Source organism: Quercus robur, chromosome 2, assembly GCF_932294415.1.
Source record: "Quercus robur chromosome 2, dhQueRobu3.1, whole genome shotgun sequence".
Lineage (NCBI taxonomy): Eukaryota > Viridiplantae > Streptophyta > Magnoliopsida > Fagales > Fagaceae > Quercus > Quercus robur.
Window position 1 is genome coordinate 53,602,641 of NC_065535.1, and position 20,225 is coordinate 53,622,865.

Consider the following 20,225-nt stretch of genomic DNA (forward strand, 5'->3'; position numbering starts at 1 on the left):
GGAACTTTAACAATAGCTTGTAGAAACTATGTTGATTATTTTAATGTACTTATAGATCATTTTATGTGAGAGAGAGAGAGAGAGATATATCACTAGGCACAACCACAATATGTATGACACATTATTTTTATTTTTATTTTTATGAGAAACGTGGCATATATCATTGAAATTGAAGTATAACAAGGACATGGAAAAGCTACAACTTTAGAGACAATCCAGGTGGATGAGGTATCTCACCATAGGAGGAGAAACCCCCTTCCAAACTTAGCAAGTCTCATTACATCTGGCAAAATGAACAAGTTCATGCGCAACCTTGTTATAGTCCCTTTTCAGGTGTTTGATCTTCCAGCTATAGAAGAAATCCAGAAGACTAAGATTTCCTTGGACAAGATGGCCGATTTCCCCATTGACTTCCTTTGATAAAATGTTTTGAACAACTGAGAGTGAATCTGACTCAATGATAACTTGCTGAAGTTCCATTTCCTTTACTAGCAGGATTCTAGTTTCCCCAACCATAACTTTTATCTCCAAAACCATATAGTTCCCTAGGAGTGACTTACATTAGCCCCGTTGCAACTTCACCCTTGAAATCTCTTATGATCACTCCTACACTTGATTTCCTCCCATCTTTCAATGTTGCCTCATCAACATTTATTTTATAAACCCCAACTGGGGGTCTTTTCTAGCTTAACTCACATGTTGTTGGCCCATGAAGGAAATAATTAGAAGCGTCTTTATAATCTAAAAGAAGATTTGAGGCGAAGTTCCAGATCTAGCTTGGTGTTTGGTAGACGGATTCATTGTACCAAATTGACCAAGTTGTATAATATAGTTTTTATTATATAGTACATGACATGATATGATTTGGACATGAGCTTATATAATATGTAATTTTATTGAATATATTTTAGTGACAATAACTAAACAATTGATTATTATATATTTTAATTTTTGTATTATATAATTTATTAGAGGTCCTATGATTTAATTTGAAATGATTTTTTGTTACTTTTAATTAAATAGTGATGCATTAAGCACGTGAATTGAAAATATTTAGAAATTCATGATTTTAATTAAAATTTTTGATGATTTGTGATGTAATTTTAAAAAAGATGTACATTTACCATTTTTTTAATCTAAAATGTCAATAAAAACAAGTTATACCAACTCATACATAGTTACACCTTACATGGTTAGAGGGTACATTGTTATTTTCTTAAATTTTATCTAAAGAAAAATAAATTAATTAATAATATGCATTTAGAAAAAAAGAAAAAGAAAAAAAAGGAAGTTGTACATCATACACAAAACTTATACTTCAGTATGGTTTGAGAGAGGTGATTGGTAGAGAATGTTATTATTATTATTATTATTATTATTTTTTTTTTTAATTATAGAAGTTGAATTGTGGACTTGAACCGTAAATGGTTGCTTTTTATGGAATTCCTACTTGTCATCACACTTGTTGCTTTTACTAATTTATTGAAAGTATAAAAAGATACACTTATACCTAAAAATAAGTAAATAACTTTATAAAGTTGTGCATCTTAGAAAAAAATAATAAATGGTACAGTTTGTGTTATTTTGGATAAAACTTAATACTAATTACATTTAATTCTATAGTTACAATTACATTTCTCAATTATTGCATGGTTTATTTAATCATCTAGTTGAATTTAATTATACATTACAAGATAATTAAGCAACTATATTTTGGACAAGCATCGTATCAGCTACCTTATAACAGGGTAAGGTAAGGTAGTAATTTAGGGAGAAAACTAAAAAAGAAAAACACCCCTCATCAATCTCCTTATATTTTGGGAGGTCTGTTCATTCCCTAAACCATTAATGGATCATTTGTTGTGTCTTAGTAATGGGCTGTTCGGTAAGAGATTTTTAGTAACTTTGTTTATATTTTTTGAAAATACGTATCGGTGAGAAAGTGTATGAAAATACATATAATGTTGTTTAAACACTGAAAACTGTTATTAAACGATAGTAACAAACGACCATTTGGCTTGGGTCTAGTGTCTTGTACACTAAACCTTATAGGATTCTACCATTTATCCAAAAATTGTAACGTGTTAGCAACCCAATATCTTATCAGGTCTGGTGCATATGACATATTCTACCCTAGCCTAGCCTCTCTTCTCTCTCCCCCCCATCTCTTGTAAGTAAGATTGCCCTAAATTTTTTATAGGTTTTTCTAGTATTACAAACAAATTTACAACTTTCATTATAATATTTTTACGTGATAAATTATAATTAGTTGTATGTCATTTTTACATGAACCTATTATTTTTTCCATTGTTGACAAAAAATTATGGCAAAAATTTTGCATTTGTTTACTGTAATAAATTTGTTTGCAAATTTTTTAGTCTATTTAAAATGAAAAAAGAAAAAGAAAAAAAGATTACCATGCGTTCACTTATTACAAGTAGACCAGTCCAAACTCTCTCTCACACTCGCACACATCATCTTCCAAAGTAGCAAGTCACTCACCTCCTTCCGGATGACACGCTTTCACTGTGCGTGTACAAATTTTCTTTTTCTTTATTTTTTTAAATTTAAATTTAAAATTTTGTATAAACAAAAAAAATCCGTACTCTGACAAGGACCCCCCTGCAAGGATGGTGGCACATGCCTACTGTCACATCACTTCTCCCTCTATAATCAACGCTCCTTGATTCACTTGTACGGTTCTATTCAACGGCTCTGATTCCTCTCTCTCTCTCTCTCTTCCAGCTTACCCCGGACCCCTCTCTCGCTCTCTCTTTATAAGAGCGAAAGCACCTCCTACCTTTCCTTTTCCAATTTCTCTCTCTTGTTACTGTTTGTGTCTCTGAGTGTGAGTGAGTGAGTGAAGTGAGTCAGTTTCAATTTCAATTTCAAAGAATCCAAAAAATCTTCTCTCTCTCTCTCTCTCTCTCTCTAAAATCGATAGTGATAGGGCCTTCTACTTGCTCAACAGTGCAAGTATAACCAAAACTCTCAGTTTCTCTCTTTTAAGCTTTGCTTTCGTTCATGGCTGTGATCTCGAGCCACGTGCTCCGTTCATTTATGGAGAATGGAGTTACGGATCCTTCACTTTTCCTCTCTCAATTCGCGTGAAATTACTTAACTCCCTCTCTCTCTCTCTCTCTCTCTCTCAAATCTTTTTTAGCTTTTTCCTTTTTCTCCTTTTGTTTTGGTGCTACTGTACAAACCTCGCTTTTTAGCGACTATGGTTTGAATCGCTCAGCAATGGCTTAGAGTTTCAGCTCACAAGCTTCTTCTTCTTCTTCTTTAACTTCTTTTTCTTCAGAAAAAAAAAAAAAAAAAGATTGAAATTAATTGTAGTAGGTATGTCCATGAGGGAGGTTTAGGGTTATATATATTAAAAAAAAATTTCTATAATTAGAAAGAAAAAAAAAGGCTTGATATGAAGCTTTCAACATCGGGGTTGACTCAGCTGGATCATGAAGGTATCTATCTATCTACCTATCTCTTACAACAACTGATATGTATATATTTTATTTTATTTTCATGTCATTTTCATGTTTCTCTTTTTAGAATTATTATCGTTTTTCTCTTTTTGGAGTTAAAAATAAAGTTATTATTATTATTATTATTATTAATATTTGTTTGTTTGTTTTCTAATATATATAAATTTAAAAAATGGGGAACAGAAAAGAAGTGCTTAAATTCGGAGCTATGGCACGCATGCGCTGGACCGCTGGTGTCCCTTCCAACTCCGGGGACTCGTGTTGTCTACTTTCCTCAGGGTCATAGCGAGCAGGTTCTTTTTTTATTTTTTTAATTTTATTTTTAATGTATAATTTTAAATTTTGAAGAGTCTGTCATATTTTAGTTAATATGGGTGCTAAATTTGCAAAGAAGTTAGTTAGTTAGTTAATTAATTAGTTAGATTATTTTTGTTTCGATGACATATAAGTATGATTTAGAGTAAATTAAATTAAAAAGTGAAGTGAAGTTGTAATTGTTGTTGTTGTTGTTGTTGTTGTTGTAGGTTGCTGCCTCTACTAACAAAGAAATTGATGGGCACATTCCGAATTACCCGAGCTTGCCGCCCCAGTTGATGTGTCAACTCCACAATGTCACAATGCATGTCTGTTCTTTTTCCCTCTTTCTTCTTCTTGTTTTTGGTTTTTGTAAAAAATTATATTAATATTTGAATGACACTTCATTCTTGCATAAGAGTGGGTGAATGGGTGGAGAGTAAAGTTGTGGGTACAAAACTCACTTTGAATTGGGAATTTTAAGTTAATGATAGCTTATTTATTGGGTTTCAGGCAGATGTGGAAACGGATGAAGTATATGCCCAAATGACATTACAGCCGTTGACGCCGGTATACCTGACTTTATTGCTTTTAAGTCTTTTTATATTTTCAAAGTAGTTTTCTTTAATTTTTTCCTTGGAGTGTTTTCTAACTTGTTTTGAATGGAATTGCAAACTTGCTTTTCAATGGGGCATATAGGAAGAGCAGAAGGATACCTTTCTCCCTATGGAATTGGGGATTCCGAGCAAGCAGCCCACCAATTATTTTTGCAAGACATTGACTGCTAGTGACACGAGTACCCATGGAGGGTTCTCTGTTCCTCGTCGTGCTGCTGAGAAAGTTTTCCCTCCGTTGGTAGTGTACTTCACCCTACTTCTTTTTGTTGTGACTCTAAGCGGATGCTGTTGCATTTCCCTTTTCTTTTGGCTGTGCAGGATTTCTCACAGCAGCCACCAGCTCAGGAACTTATTGCAAGGGATCTCCATGATGTCGAGTGGAAGTTTAGGCATATTTTTCGAGGTAAATTTGAACCATTGTTCTCTAGTTGTTCTTATTTTCCCCACTGGAGGGTGGGGGGAGTAGAGAATTTATCCTTTGATGGTGTTTTGTGGGCTTGTAATCTGTTAAATGTATTTTTTTCTGCAAAAAAATAAGGAAGATATTATGTTGTAAAATTTGGTTCAAGCAATGTAAGATCATTGATAATATCTTCCTTCTTTGAAGACCATCTGTTGGGTAAGCTGTTGTATTGTAAGAAAAACATCCATATTTTTTTTCAGACAAAAAATTACTGGTAGGCTAGAGAACTTGCCTGGAATATCTAAGGCATTGTCTACTTGAAATGCTAGTCCATTGATGCTCAATAACCAAGAGATTTTTTGTTTGACTGCTCATCATTTTTGTGGCAATGGTCACATGTTTGCAGTTTTCATGAAGTTGCAACTTCTAGTATTGACTTTAAGCTTCTCACAAGAGCTTCTGGATGCTCTTGAAATTCTTATTGGATTGTTCATTCAATGAACGTGCTTCACAGATGAAGTGAATAAGCACATCGGGAGTATTGTGTGATCTTAGAATACCTGTTAAGTTAAAGGAAAAGTTATATAAGACTGCTTTAGGATTATCTATGCTCTATGGTACTGAATGTTGGGCTATTAAGAAGAACCGTATTTATAAAATGAGTTTAGTTGAAAGGAGAATGTTAAGATGGATGAATGGAAAAACATAGGTCCCTGAAGATGTAAAACTGACTGCTCTAGTCAGTTGTTTGATAATCTTGTTAGTTGTTACAAACAATTTTGCTTTGCAACAAACCAACCTGGCTTTTCACCACTGGGATGTGATAAATGCCTTGTTCGTGGCCCCAATGGAGAAAGGTGTATATCAAAGTGTCTGAAGCCTTAATTCCATGATGAAGAAAAAAGGTACAGATGGAAGAATATGTTACAACTTTTGAGGCAATCATGAAGTACATTGTTTTATATGTAGAAGACGAAGTGACAGCTGGGGTGTAAATTAGTTGGTACTGAGGGATTTCTTCCACTGAAAGTCAGTTTTCTAACATATAAAACCAATCACTGACTGATAGAGGCAGAAACTGGCACAATGGACACAAGAATTAGTGGTTTAATGGGTTATCTTTGTTGGTCTTCAAGGACAAAGGCGGATTAGATTGACAATGAGAGAACCAGAAGCCGATTGACGGTGAGAGAGAAGCAGAGGCTGATTGACAATGACAACTGAACTCCATTCAACTTTGAGATGGAAAATGGACCCTTAGTTTTTTGAACACCTGGTACTGACTGTTTTCAGTGAGGAGAGAATATTGACCATAACTGACAATTGCCGTTATGGTTGGTGTAAATGGTGGAATTGGTCTTCCTTTGCACTGCTAAGTGTCAGGAGTTAGATATCTCTGTCTTCAAGCTGAACTCACATTGAGGTGTTTCGACATAATTACTGGTGTCCCTGTTGTCTAGGAACATTAAGGACAGCCAATAAGAGAGACCTAGCAGTTCAAGCCTTCAAGAATTACATTTGGGGAAGGTTGGAAAACATTAACAATTTTTAAAACTTGTGAACGTGTGGAAAGGGAATTTTAAAGGATTGTTCACCATATGTCATGAGGGTGTGTTTCTGAAATCATTTTAGATAGAAAACCAATACATTTTTCCAAATGTAAGTATTAGGAGAGCTGATATTTGATCATTTTGAGAAAGCTCTGAATGACTTAGGTGCACTGCTTATTTGTGTAGAATGTATGCTAATAGTCTGTTAAATAGTGTAACCGGTGATTTTCTGAGCAACCTGACACTTTATATTTCTTGCACATCTTTCAGGACAGCCAAAACGGCATCTTCTTACTACAGGCTGGAGCGTGTTTGTTAGTGCCAAAAGACTTGTTGCAGGGGATTCTGTTCTCTTTATCTGGTATATATTTCCTACACTTTATTCCTGCCTTGATTTCTGTTTTATGCATTGGAATCACGAGTTTTCTTGGTAATTACTATCACCAGGAATGAAAAAAATCAGCTTCTTTTGGGAATTCGCCGTGCCACTCGTCCTCAAACTGTGATGCCATCATCTGTTTTATCAAGTGATAGCATGCATATTGGACTCCTAGCTGCTGCTGCTCATGCTGCTTCAACGAATAGCTGTTTTACAGTTTTTTATAACCCACGGTGACAAACAATTCTCAAAGTTTCTTCTGTAATGGTTAACATTGTCTTTTCTTCTGTAATGCTTGTTTTAGCTCTTCTATCATATACAGGGCTAGTCCATCTGAGTTTGTTGTGCCCCTTTCAAAATATGTTAAAGCTGTATTTCACACACGAGTATCAGTTGGGATGCGCTTCCGGATGCTCTTTGAGACTGAAGAGTCAAGTGTCAGAAGGTAAGCTAGTAGTTAATTTTCAGTGACATATTTCATCTATCATAGGATAATGGTCTCCTGTCTACGAGTTTCTTGCATTTCATTTGTTAAAGCCCCTTATATCGTGGTAAGGCATTTGATGACTATCTTAATCACTGTATGACATTCTGTCACATAAGTACTGTTTCTTGTTATGCTTGGGTTTAAGTTAATTGTGTAGTCAATAGTCATGATATGAATGCAATGTTTTAATGACATATTACGTGTGTTCTTGGGTTAACTTATTAGTAAAAAGTAAGGCTTTAAAAGCTGTGCATAAGTAGGTGATGAAAGTAAGCCGGGATTTTAAGAAAACAGGCCCTACCTAGGTTCAGGAGGCTTTTGTACTTCTGGTGCATTTTGTGCAAGGCAACACTTTACTTGTTCCAACTTTCACACTTTAACAAGACGACTAATGTACTGTGGTGGTGATAAAAATTAATGCAACCAGTCACAGCCAGTTGAAAAATAAATAAATAAACATGAATGGAATACTTAGCAAACTGAAGAAAAAAACAAGTAACAATATATATAAATCTCATTGTTCATATTTCACAGATTCACACAGATTTTCACTTTTTCAGTCACAAGTCTGGTCGGTTGTCTCTTCTTCCTCCTATGTAGGTTTAAATGAATCCTACTTTGCTTCAAACATGTCTCTTTTAAAATTCCATATACAACTGATTTTACTTCTGCTACTAGGAGTAGATTCACCTACAAAAGCCTGGTGTATGTCTCTTGTATTTGAAATAATGTAATAGATGGAAAATATAGCCACTCTTGTGAGAGGGTGTGTTTTATTTGTCTGGGAAGATTGTCACCTAATGCTGCTAAATTTTGCTTCAAGCCCCTCTCTTTGGGATAGAAGTTGTAGCATATTCTTGCATAACTGTAATTATAATACAAGATCAATTTTGATATCAACAAGAGCCTTATCAGTATTATATTGTGGTTAAATAACCCTGGTTGAGCCTTATGAGAGAATGATAATAACGTATTGATGGAGAAACAATCATTCACTCATTGAAGTAAGGAACTTAAAACCCTCAAGATGGGTGATTGACTGCCTCAGTGCAATTGAATTATTTTTGAGACAGGATAGTTCATGTATGAGACTAGATACAGAAGATGATAAGAAAAGCGTTGGAAGAGAATGAGAAAGTAGAAGCCTTCAAAATGGAAGGAAGTTGGAGGTAGAAAGTGGGGGAGAGGAGAGGCTTCTAACTTTCTGCTGTCCCAGTAAAAAATCTAGATGGCTGATACGCTGCCTCAGTGCAACTGAATTATTTTTGAGACAAAGCATTGGGGAGAGACCAAGAGAAGATAGAGGCTTTCAAAATGAAAGGAAGTTGGAGGTAGAAAGTGGGGGAGAGGAGAGGCTTCTATCTTTCTGTTGTCCTAGTAAAACATCTAGAGAAAGTAGATGACAACTTTTAATTTTTTATTTTTTTTAATACTAACATCACTTCTTCTCTAGTAGTACTAACCCATTCCACATTTGCCTTTTTAAAAGTCACAAGCATTATCTTTGAGGTGTGATGGTTGGAGCATTTGTTGGAGAAATAGTCCCCAGCACTCCTCAGTTATCAGATAATGATATCCTACAAGCAATCCTAGTAAACAGACACTGGTAAACAGCTTGTTTGCATGTTACCAAGGTGGCACACCTTTTCTGCGCTCTTCTAATAAAATTTAATACTTGTCAGAAACAAAACAGCATGTTAGCATGTTGCTGCTTGTTTATGGTGAGTTGATCACGTTTATGGTTGGTGCGCATCAGAAAGTACACGCTAACTGCATCTTGTTTCTCTCTCAATAGTGTGAGCTTGGGACTGCTGCCTGTACTTATATTATATGTTCCTGTTTTCAGATGTGTAAGGGTTTTTTTGTCAGGTACATGGGTACAATAACTGGAATAAGTGATCTGGACACTGTTCGTTGGCCAAATTCTCATTGGCGATCTGTTAAGGTAATTTGGCTTTTATTATAGCATGCACATATTCGCCATTCTCCCAGATGCCATTTCTTTATTTAATGCAATACTAAGCTTCATATCTTGTGTTGTGCTTATGGAGGAAAAGAATGCTTTTGAAATTTCTTGCCAGATTTTTTCTTAGTAAATCTATTTTTTAAAAGAAAGAATGTCAGTATGGACTTTTTAAAGGCTGTCTGTCTAGTTCCACTGCTGCCAATTTCCATTGGTTATGCATTTTGCACCTTTTTCCCCTTCCTTTAATCGACTACTGCAAGCTATGTGATATTCCATTTCACGTGGTCTTTTGTGAACTCAACTCAACTATAAGCTTTAATCCAACTAAAATGGAGTAAACTAATGGTCATCATCAACCAATCAGGGATAGCCATATGTATTCTTTTCCGATATGTATCCTATTTAAAGTCATACTCTTTGTCATCTCCTTAATTAACGCATCTTTCTCTACCTTTAACCATTCCATGAACTTGAATAAATAATCTCAAGTGACTCTCTCTCATTTTTTCCTCTGTAGGAGCCACTGTTACCTTTGAATGGATGACTTTATTCCTTAGATCTTCTATCCTAGTGTTTTCATTCCATTTTCATTCATCTATCTTGACATTCTCATTTGGCTATGCTTATTGTATGAAGATATTGCTTCTTAACAGCCTAACATTCTGTAGCATTCTTATAGATTTTTCCCTTCTATCAATAGGTACTCTATGGTCACACAATATTCCTGATGCATTTTTCCACTTCATCCCCCTGCTCTTATTCTATAAGGCACGTCCTCTAATCTCCCAATCCTTTTGAACTTTTGATCCAAGATACTGAAAGTGATTGTACTTTGGTATCTCTCTTTCATGAAGTTTTACTATTTCTCCATTTCTATTTCTGCTTTTACTAAGCTCTCTCTCTCTCTCTCTCTATATATATGTGTGTGTGTGTGTGTGTGTGTTATATTGTTCTGTATCAGGCACAACTGCTTTTGCCCATCACTTATTCTAACTCACTGTGGTTTTGTTTATTTGTTTATCTTTCATGCTTCATGTATAGGTTGGTTGGGATGAGTCAACAGCAGGCGAGAGGCAGCCAAGGGTATCTTTATGGGAAATTGAACCTTTAACAACTTTCCCCATGTATCCGTCATTGTTTCCCCTCAGACTGAAACGCCCATGGCATCCTGGGGTATCATCTTTGCATGGTATTTATTCTTTTCAACGACTTATGACATTGGTGATGGAGTTTTCATTTTTATTGTTATCTTTCCCTGTTGTTTTTGGATTTGAAATTGGGTAAAACTTTTTGTATAGTTTAATTATGATGCTGAGTCTAAGTGGCCAAAATTGAGAACAATTTACATTTCTAGCCAAAGCAAGGCTAGATTTGAGTTTCAAATTGGGTCAAAGAGTTGATCCCTTGAACAGCGTCCTCCAGTTGTGATTAAAAATTGAATCCAAGGTTTGGATAGAAATTGTGCACGTATAGAATGAAGCTAGACTAAAGTCAGATGGTCTAGACTCGAAAGTTATGTAATCATTAAAAAATTTTACAGTGTGCTTATCGTAAGTTATAATCATTCATTCTTGCACCCTGGTCAATAATTTATGAAAAAGAGGCACAAAGTTTTCTTATACATGTGTAATTAGTGTCCCAGTCATAGAAAAAAAAATGGGTTTAATATGTCAGTTCAGATACTTTTGCCTTCGGGTATGCATTAGAATGGTTCAAGCTACATATTGGTTTTTTTATTATTTAATTTTTAAAATTTTAATTTGCTTGGTAAAAATAGGGGGAGGGGGCTGGTGGGGTTCAAACCCCAGTGCCCACGCACCACAAGAATTGCCAGAACCACTGGAGTATTGTTCAAACAGACCCAAGCTAAACATTGTATTGGAAAATATACATTCTTGTTTGTTCAAGCCATACGTAGTTTTATGAACTGTTTTTCAATAATTTACTAAGTAGGCATTTTAGGTAATCACACAGTTCTCCTTGTGGCACAATACATTTCTAATGTCTAAAATTGTCAAGTAAAGTAGTTTTAACATGTAAATATGATAAACAAGACTGTTTCCAAGAGCTTTGTAGCTCAATTGGTACCTCTTGGTGTTTCTAACGGAGACATCTAGGGTTCAAATCCCCCCACCTCCAATTGTTGATTTATAAAAAATATGGTAAACGAGACCAACCAGATCTTGCATCTCAATGATTTTGTTCATAGTCATTTGTATAAAAATGAAATTATTCATATTTGTTTCATAACATGTTCCAATGTGTTATATCCTCATACACTTGTCTAGAAAATCAGAGAAGGAATTTCAATTTTGTTGGTAAAAAATTGACCTATGTGATGGAACCTCCACTTTAATTAGAATCTTAATAGATAAAATAGTGCAGTATCCCTACTAACTTGATGCGCTATTATAAGAAATCTATACAAGTCTACAATTTCTCATGGGTTTCATAATGAATTTCGAGGGCAGGAATTTACTTGAGAACCATTCAGATACAACCTTGCCAAAATCTCTCACTTGCCAGATGCCCTAAATGCAGTTCTTTCCTATTAATTACTTTGTTCTTTACATTACAAAATGGAAGATCATTGAATGTGCCTTTTCTCCATATTCTCCACATGGAAAAATGGTGTTAATTTTATTTATATACCTATTCAATGAATATATTGGGTTTTGGCTACATGCTTTTCCAGTTTAATACTGGTTTGTTAGTGTGTGAACCTGTTTTGTGTGCATGCTAGTAGTATATGGAAATTTTAAGCATAATTAGTGTGGAGATGAATTATTTCTTCACATGGTCTTGTTACAGATAACAGGGATGATGCAGCTAACGGGATGATGTGGCTAAGGGGGGGAAGTGGAGAGCATGGTCTTCACTCCCTTAATTTTCAAGGTGTTGGTTTGTATCCCTGGATGCAGCAGAGAATGGACCCAACATTGCTTGGAAATGATCCTAATCAGCAGTACCAAGCCATGTTGGCTGCTGGCATGCAGAACCTAGGAAATGCAGATCTCCTAAGACATCAAGTTATGCAATTTCAGCAGCCCTTCCAGTATCTTCAACAGCAAGGGAGCCATACTTCACTCTTGCAGCAGCAGCAGCAGCAACAACAGCAACAACAACAGCAAGCAGTTCCTCTTAATATCCTGCAGGCACAAACCCAAGTTTTATCAGAGAACACGCCACAGCACCTTATACAGCAATCACTTAACAACCAACAAGAGGATCAGGCACGGCAACAGCAACAGCAACAGCAACCACAACAACATACCTATCAGAACACACTTCATATTCGTAGTGATCAGCTGCATCAGAGGCTGCAGTCAAATGTGCCTTCTTCATCTTTTGTGAAGGCAGACTTCATGGATCCAAGTGCAAAGTTCTCAGCATCCATTAGCCCTAGACAAAACATGGTCAGTTCACTTTGTCCTGAAGGGAGTAGCAATATTTTGAACTTCTCCAGAGTTGGTCAGCCCATGCTAGCTGAGCAGTTACCCCAACAATCATGGGCTCCAAAGTATACACATTCACAGGTCAATGCTTTTGCCAACTCAATGTCACACTCACCTTATCCTGGGAAAGATGCTACTGAAGAGCCAGAAAATTGTAACTCTGATTCTCAGAATCCTACTCTTTTTGGTGTTAATATTGATTCATCTGGACTTCTACTCCCTGCCACTCTGTCTACTTTTGCTACATCAGTTGATGCTGATGTGTCCTCAATGCCATTAGGGCATACTGGATTTCAGAGTTCTCTGTACAGTTCAGTGCAAGACTCCTCTGAGTTATTGAACAGTGCAGGGCAAGTTGACCCACCAACCCCATCTCAGACTTTTGTCAAGGTATGAGCTGCAAGCTATTTAGGTCTTTCAATTTATTATTACTATTGCTTGCTTAATAGTCTTGGCTAGATGATGCTCTATTTTTGTATAGGTTTATAAATCAGGGTCGGTTGGGCGTTCACTAGACATCTCCCGGTTCAGCAGCTATAATGAGCTGCGAGAGGAGCTGGCGGAGATGTTTGGAATTGAGGGAAAGTTTGAAGACCCTCTTAGATCAGGCTGGCAGCTTGTATTTGTTGACAGGGAGAATGATGTGCTTCTCCTTGGAGACGACCCTTGGGAGTAAGTGTTTATAATGGATAGCCCTTTGATTAGATGCTTTTGTGGGTTTCTCTCTCTCTCTCTCTCTCTCTCTGGTTTTAACCTTGATCTATTAAATGGTTTGAAAATGGTTTTATGTTATGTATGGGGTTTCTTCTGACAGCATTGAGATTGTGAATGAAACCCCTTTTCCCTTTTCTCCTTCTCCATGATCTCCTTGAAAAGGCAAAGTAAAACTTGTTTAATTTGGGTGAAATTTCTTTCTTTGTGATTGCACTCTGATGAGCTTATTAAATTTTATTGACGCCTCTTTGAGAGAGGTGGGTTTGAGGATTTCAAGAAATTGCTTTATTATAATTGTTTATCAACAATTTTTTGGATTTTATTTCCCTTCACCTCTTGGTTATATATATGTTTATCTATGAAGGTACTTTTTAATGATATAGAACAGAATAAAATGATTGCCATGGCCATGGGTTCTCAGAACAGCCTGGCAAGACCTATTTCTGTGCACTCACTACAAATGACCATGTGCAGGGCGTTCGTCAATAATGTTTGGTATATCAAGATACTTTCACCTGAGGATGTCCTTAAATTGGGAGAGCAAGCAGTTGAATCGTTCAGCCCACAAGGAGGTCAAAGGCTGAATAGCAGTAGTGGTGAAGCTCAAGACCTTGTCTCAGGGCTACCATCTCTTGGCATGCTCGAGTACTGAGGTTGAGGTTAATATAAAAGCATATTACATATATTCCCAGAAATTGTTTCTAGTTTCACACGCTGATAAATCCAAATATTGGATATGCTAGTTTTGGTGTGTGACACTGCCTATTTGCCTTTGTTTGGCTCGCAAGTATGTTGTATAACCTCTTTTTCCAAGACTCTAGTTGTAATGGGTTTGACTCTTATGGAGAAAAATATAAGTTCACTACCTAGATAAGAAAAATAGAACTATTGAATTTCTAGCAAATTGAAACCTGTCCTAAAATCATGATGGACTGCTGGTGGTATTGCTTTCATGAAAGTAGCATTTGATACTCAAGTTTGCTGCATTTAGTTTGTCCTTGTTAATGTGGATACCATCACAAGGATTGCTATTATGATACTACCTTAGAGCGCTATGATTAAGCAGTTGAGAGCATAGTTGAAGATACACATGCAAGGTATACATGCTATGTTTAAGGCCCATTTGAAGATACATGCAACATGTAAGACACTGCATTTTATTCTGGATATGAATGTGGATACAGTTGTAGATTGAATGAGTCGCCTAAAGAAAACAAGTTTGGGGGGAGACCTTATCTATTTTGATCTAGGTTTCTCTGTAACTAGTGGGAACACGAGTGACATAGTAAAAAGGTTCCTTGATACAACAGTTATAACTAATTATTTATTTGTTTAGTATGCTTTGTAAACTATTTTTTCCCATATTTATACTTTATAGCACTCTTCAGAACTGTAAAAACTTTTGAAAGTAAAATATTGAACTAACAAAAAAAAAAAATAAATTCAGCTCACCTCCTCTTCAAAGCTTATCGGGCTCAAGAGGCAGATGCAAATCAAGACGCAAAACACAATTCTATACAAACACAACACACAACGTAAAACCCAAGTGTGGAAGAACAAAAAATATATATGATAGAGATGTTGATTTGACCCAATATGGACCTCATGACCTTGGCGGTGGAAGGAACTACAACAATGGAGGTTTTGTTTAGGAACAAAGTTTATAGCAAAAAGGTTCCTTGGTACAACAGTTATAACTAATTATTTATTTGTTTAGTATGCTTTGTAAACTATTTTTTCCCATGTTTGTACTTTATAGCACTCTTCAGAAGAATCAGTTCTGTAAAAACTTTTGAAAGTAAAATATTGAACTAACAAAAAAAATATATTCAGCTCACCTCCTCTTCAAAGCTTACCGGGCTCAACTCAAGAGGCAGATGCAAAATCAAGACGCAAAACACAATTCCATAGACACAACACAACGTAAAACCTAAGTGTGGAAGAGCAAAAATACATATATGATAGAGATGTTGATTTGACCCAACATGGACCTTATGACCGGTGGAAGGAACTACAACAATGGAGGTTTTGTCAAGGAACAAAGTATTTTTTCAAACTAGTTTGAAGACTTCTATCTCTTTTTGTTGAGGGCCTCTAAGACAAGGCAGCATTGTGTGGCAAGAATGCCGATACGGATGGTAGGTCTCTCGGTGTTGAATGAGTGGAGAGATAAGTAAATGATTTTGAAATGAAAATTATAATAATAGGAATAAAACATTTAAATGAAGTAAAAAATTGATAGAGAAGCTGTTGGAGGAAGTTAGTTTATTTTTTTCAAATTTGGGTGAGAAACTGAAAAGGTTCTTGGAGATGCTCTTACTCCATTTTTTTTTATAGGACTTACACCATGTATTTGTGTTTGTGAGAGACATTTAGTCAGCGTGCATATGAATAAAAGTGCAAGCATGTTTGGAGTGTACATAACTACATTGCAGTATAGTACATAAGACTCCATACTCCGTAGTTCATATGATGTGTGTGCGTGTAAAAAAATCTATCAAGTAGTGGAGCATTAGAAATGATTTAGGCATATATATATATATATATATATATATATATATATATATATATATATATATATTATTTTAATAGGAATTTTAGGCACATTCTAACATAAAGAGCTAATGTTTCTATTTTGCCCTTCACTCTCACACACACCGGGTTCTCATCCAGCTTCTCACCTTCCTTGAAGGTACAAAAACTTGCTCAATACAATTTTGGTTGTGGACGGTTTGTTTCACAACTGTGAGAATGAGCTCAAAACTGAGACTAACATGGCTTGATGCTACCTTGTCAAATGACAAAATTGCTATTTATATTCTGTGATATTGAGAATTTGATCAAGGTTAATACTGCAAAAATTTCTAACTCCTAGTGATGTGGTTGGTTCACCCTTCCACTCGTTACAACATGAATCACCTAAGATTATAAAGCTTGTGAGTACTACTCCAGGAATTTTGAGGATGCAGAATCTTGTGAATTCGAGCACGATAGGTTTGGTGTGTGTGTGAGAGAGAGAGGGGGAGAGAGAGGTTACAAGGGAAGAAAAAGAATAAAAAACAGTGTTATCTACTTCTAGATAATCTCTATAGCTAAAAATCCATTTTATCTAATGGCAAATAGTGTTTTGTATAAGCCATTTTGAGAACTAGTGCACTTATATGGTGTCATGCAAAGTCCGTACAAGAGCAACCGTGATACTTTCCAACACAATTAAGTTTTCTACATTAAAACATAGCCATGTCTTTAAAAAGCATCAATATGGTAAAAATAAGGTTGGTGGATTGGTATGATCTGGTGATGAGTCTAACTCGCCCATCAATGTATTCAATAAAAGAAGGAATGAGCACTAATGCAGTGTATGCTCTGATGCACTGATACAACAAATTTGCCATCGTATCGATATTGGATATGTATCCGATATATGGGTCGGATACTGGTACAACTGTACTTGGAAGAGTATCTGGCAAAAATAAATCATTTTATTATTATTATTTAGATACAGTGTGAGAGACCGGATTTGAAAACTTGGGTGCTCTCAGAAAAGGGTGTATGTAGCGGCACCTTCCCTTTTCAGGATTTTATGGAGTCGCCACTTATTTTATAAGTAAAATAAGAAAACTTTACAATTTACAATATATCTTGAACAATATGCATCTTTATTGATTAGAAACAATTTACATCTTGGTAAAAAAAAAAAAAACTTTACATTGCTTTGATTCCTAGGTACAATCTAATAAAAAGAAAATTACAAAGTTTTGTTTCCTAGTTACATTCTACCCAAAATAAAAATAAGACACTAAATCTGCCAACTTAAAATTCTAAGGTTCAGGGGCTAGATTACAGGATGGGAAGGTGTTAGGCACCCACCTGCTCAGACAGAGTCTGGTCTTCTATACTTTAAATGACCATTAAATACACATAAAAAAATATCTAATGATGTACAACACATGCCATATCAAATCCTAGACATAGGGTCAAAATGCTACTTAAGAACCTTAGATTTGCACTTTATTTTGTGTAAAATTTTTTGATGAGAATGGTTAATGAAAAATTTAATTTTGAGTTTCCATAAAAAAAAAAGAATGGATTTTTAATAAAAATTCAGATCTGGAAATGTGGGGAAAAACAAAATTTTTTTTTCTTTGAAAACACCAATTTTATGAAAGAAAAACAGATCTGGTTTTTTTACTTAGAAAAAGGGGTCAGATTTTTATTTGAAAAAAAATGCAAATCCGATTTTTTTTATTAAAATTAGACAAGATTTTTATTTGGAAAAACACAAATATGATTTTATAAATAAAATATAGATAAGATTTTATAAATAAAATACTGATAAGATTTATAAATAAAACACAGATCTGGTTTTAATTTTTTTTAAAAAAAACATAGAGAAAAATGCAAATCTTTTTGAAAAATATGGAGAAAAATTGCAGATCTAATTTTGGTTTAAGAAAAACATGGAGAAAAATTATAGATCTGATTTTAATTTTGAAAAACATGGAGAAAAATTGCAGATCTAAAATCTTAAGGAGAGTTTCAACCCTAGATCTAGGCATGCTTATCAATTAATCATGTGAAATTTTTTTGAAAGCAAAGGAGAACAAATAATAACATATGAGAAACATGGTTATCTAAACATAAAAGAAACAACATCATATCCATGGAAATTAAAGCATATATGAAAGCATGTTATGGAAACAAAGTTAGAATTAGACCTGCATAAACTTAATCCACAAGCAGAGAATTATCCTAGAGATCAATGAAAATGAATTTCTAAGGATTTAAGTGAAGCTTTATAACAGAAAAGAAATTCCTAAAGCAAAGTTTCAAGAATTTCTTTAACGTAAGGGGAGAGAGGGGTCAGAGAAAGAAATGTCCTGTTTTCTGATTTTTGTTCCCTATTTATAGAGGTTTGGTGCTTAGAAAATAAGCTGGATTTGATCAGATGCAAACTAGGTCGAGTTCTTATCTCTAAAAATTCGACATGGATGCGTTTTATCTTGATCAGAACATTTTTGGGCCAGGCCTTAAAGCTGTGCCAAACGGCACTTGCCATGTGCCGATCGGCACTCCTAGAGTGCCAATTGGCCCTCTCAAGTGCCGAGCCCAATTCTTAACTTTGGTTTGATCTAGACTCTTTTTTAGGGATTTTCTAAGTCGGGAATTGCACCTAGACATATTTTTAACTTGTATTCTAAAATAAATGACTTTTATTTTGATAATCAGGTCCTTAAAATAATAATTATCTGATAGATAAATATTCTAAAAAGACTTAATTATCAACAATTCCCTTGTTATCTAATTATCCATTTTATTCCTACGCAACCAAGCTCATTTCTAACAAAAACCAACAACTAATCACACAATTATTTAATTAATTTTATTTTTTTAACCAATTAGAATTAATTCCTGTGGGTACCCAAAATTGGGTTGTTGGGCTTAACCTCTAATTGGGCTCACAATCTATTTGTATTGTGGGCTTTGGGTTTCCTACCATGGGTGATTCTTTGCTGGGCAGCCTAAATACACTCTTGTTTACTCAAACCCTTCTCTTTACCTCATAGAATCGTTCATTTTCTTCCTCAGAGTGACTACCCTCTTCCCTCCATGTTCTCTCCAAAATTGCCAACCCCCTTTCCTCATTCTCTTCTCCTATTTATAGACTAAGATGAGTGAAGGAGCTATGATTACTTCTCCTTCTTAGTGCGAATGGGGGTCCAATTCCATCATCTTAAAGTGGATGCTTCGTCGGGAAAGGTGGGAGTGGCATTGGAACTTATTCCCACTTCTGTCGCTTGCTCGGTAGTGATGTTGTCAAGGGCACGACTAAGCAGCTGGGCACGGAGCGTCTCCGAGCAATAACGCTCCCGTCCAGGTTAGAAATGATCGAGGGGGGGGGGGGGTTGCTTGAGGTGTTCAAGCTAATGCAATCTTATTTCAGTTTTTGGGCCCAAATTGGGCTCGGAGGTATCTGGGCCGAGGCTTAAGGTCCAAGAATGAGGACGGTCATATGATGTGCTGTGAGGCTTGGGCCCGAGGAAGGCGAGTTCAGGGGCCCAATCCTCGTACAATAGCCCCCCCCCTCCTTGATTTGTGCCCGGCTTCTGAGAATGAATCAAGGACAATCAAGCGGTGGTAGTGGTCTCCCGAGAATCTTAACCGTTGGTTCGCAAACTGTTTGACAGTTCATGAACCGAGCCCATGTGTGTGGGATTTACCTGGGGGGATCAAAAAGGTTTTTCCTGCTTCTTTTTCATTAAATGCTTTGGTTCCTGTAAATACTTCCTCCTTATTTCCCACTCCACTTTTTACATTCTCTCCTCTCGAGTTTTCTCTTTGCCAAGCACCTTCCTTAAGCGTAGTTTTCCTTAGCGTACACTCTCTAGCCCAGATCATTCATCCCTTAGAACCTTCAGTAAGTCCTCTAAACTCTTCCCTTTCCTTTCAATTTTCCTTTACTCTTTTAGTTTAAAATGGGCTACTCTTACCTTCTTGCTCTTGGAGTGCCTTTGGCTGCCTTTAGAGCAGCCTAGGGCGTTCTTGAGGATGGTGATATCGCCTATTGTCACAAAGGAAATATCACCTTCCAAAGGCGTGCTGGCCCAAATGTAGCTTTTTTCCCTTTGATGGCCATTCTTGAGGGTGGGGTTAGATTTCCCATAGACCCTCTCATTACAGGTACCCTTAGATTCTACAGCTTGTGTCTCGACCAACTCCCCCCCAACTTTTACCGAGTGATGAGTTGTGTTAGTAGGTTAAACCAAATATTTGGGCTAGAGCTAAATCACCATGATATTAACTGCATGTATAGTTTGTACTGCAACATCAAATCCGATTATTACTTGAAAACTAGGGATATGCAGGTACAACTC

At 35.8% G+C, this 20,225-nt stretch overlaps 1 protein-coding gene across 4 annotated transcripts; it reads left to right on the forward strand.

Moving 5' to 3' along the window:
- The first annotated feature begins 2,828 nt into the window (after window positions 1-2,828).
- Window positions 2,829-14,326, forward strand: LOC126714007 (auxin response factor 8). 4 transcript variants are annotated; one of them, XM_050413988.1, is made up of 14 exons: window positions 2,829-3,464; window positions 3,669-3,778; window positions 4,010-4,108; window positions 4,293-4,349; window positions 4,479-4,637; window positions 4,715-4,799; window positions 6,620-6,710; window positions 6,797-6,961; window positions 7,033-7,173; window positions 9,085-9,160; window positions 10,223-10,370; window positions 11,993-13,026; window positions 13,118-13,308; window positions 13,825-14,326. In XM_050413988.1, exons 1-14 carry the CDS (start codon window positions 3,422-3,424, stop codon window positions 14,000-14,002), a joined length of 2,577 nt encoding a protein of 858 aa, XP_050269945.1. In that variant the 5' UTR covers window positions 2,829-3,421; the 3' UTR covers window positions 14,003-14,326. The 4 variants fall into 4 exon arrangements, with proteins under 4 accessions (XP_050269945.1, XP_050269947.1, XP_050269946.1 ...); XM_050413990.1 differs by having other exon boundaries at window positions 2,830-3,464; window positions 7,051-7,173; XM_050413989.1 differs by having other exon boundaries at window positions 2,830-3,464; window positions 4,479-4,634.
- Window positions 14,327-20,225: the final 5,899 nt, after the last annotated feature.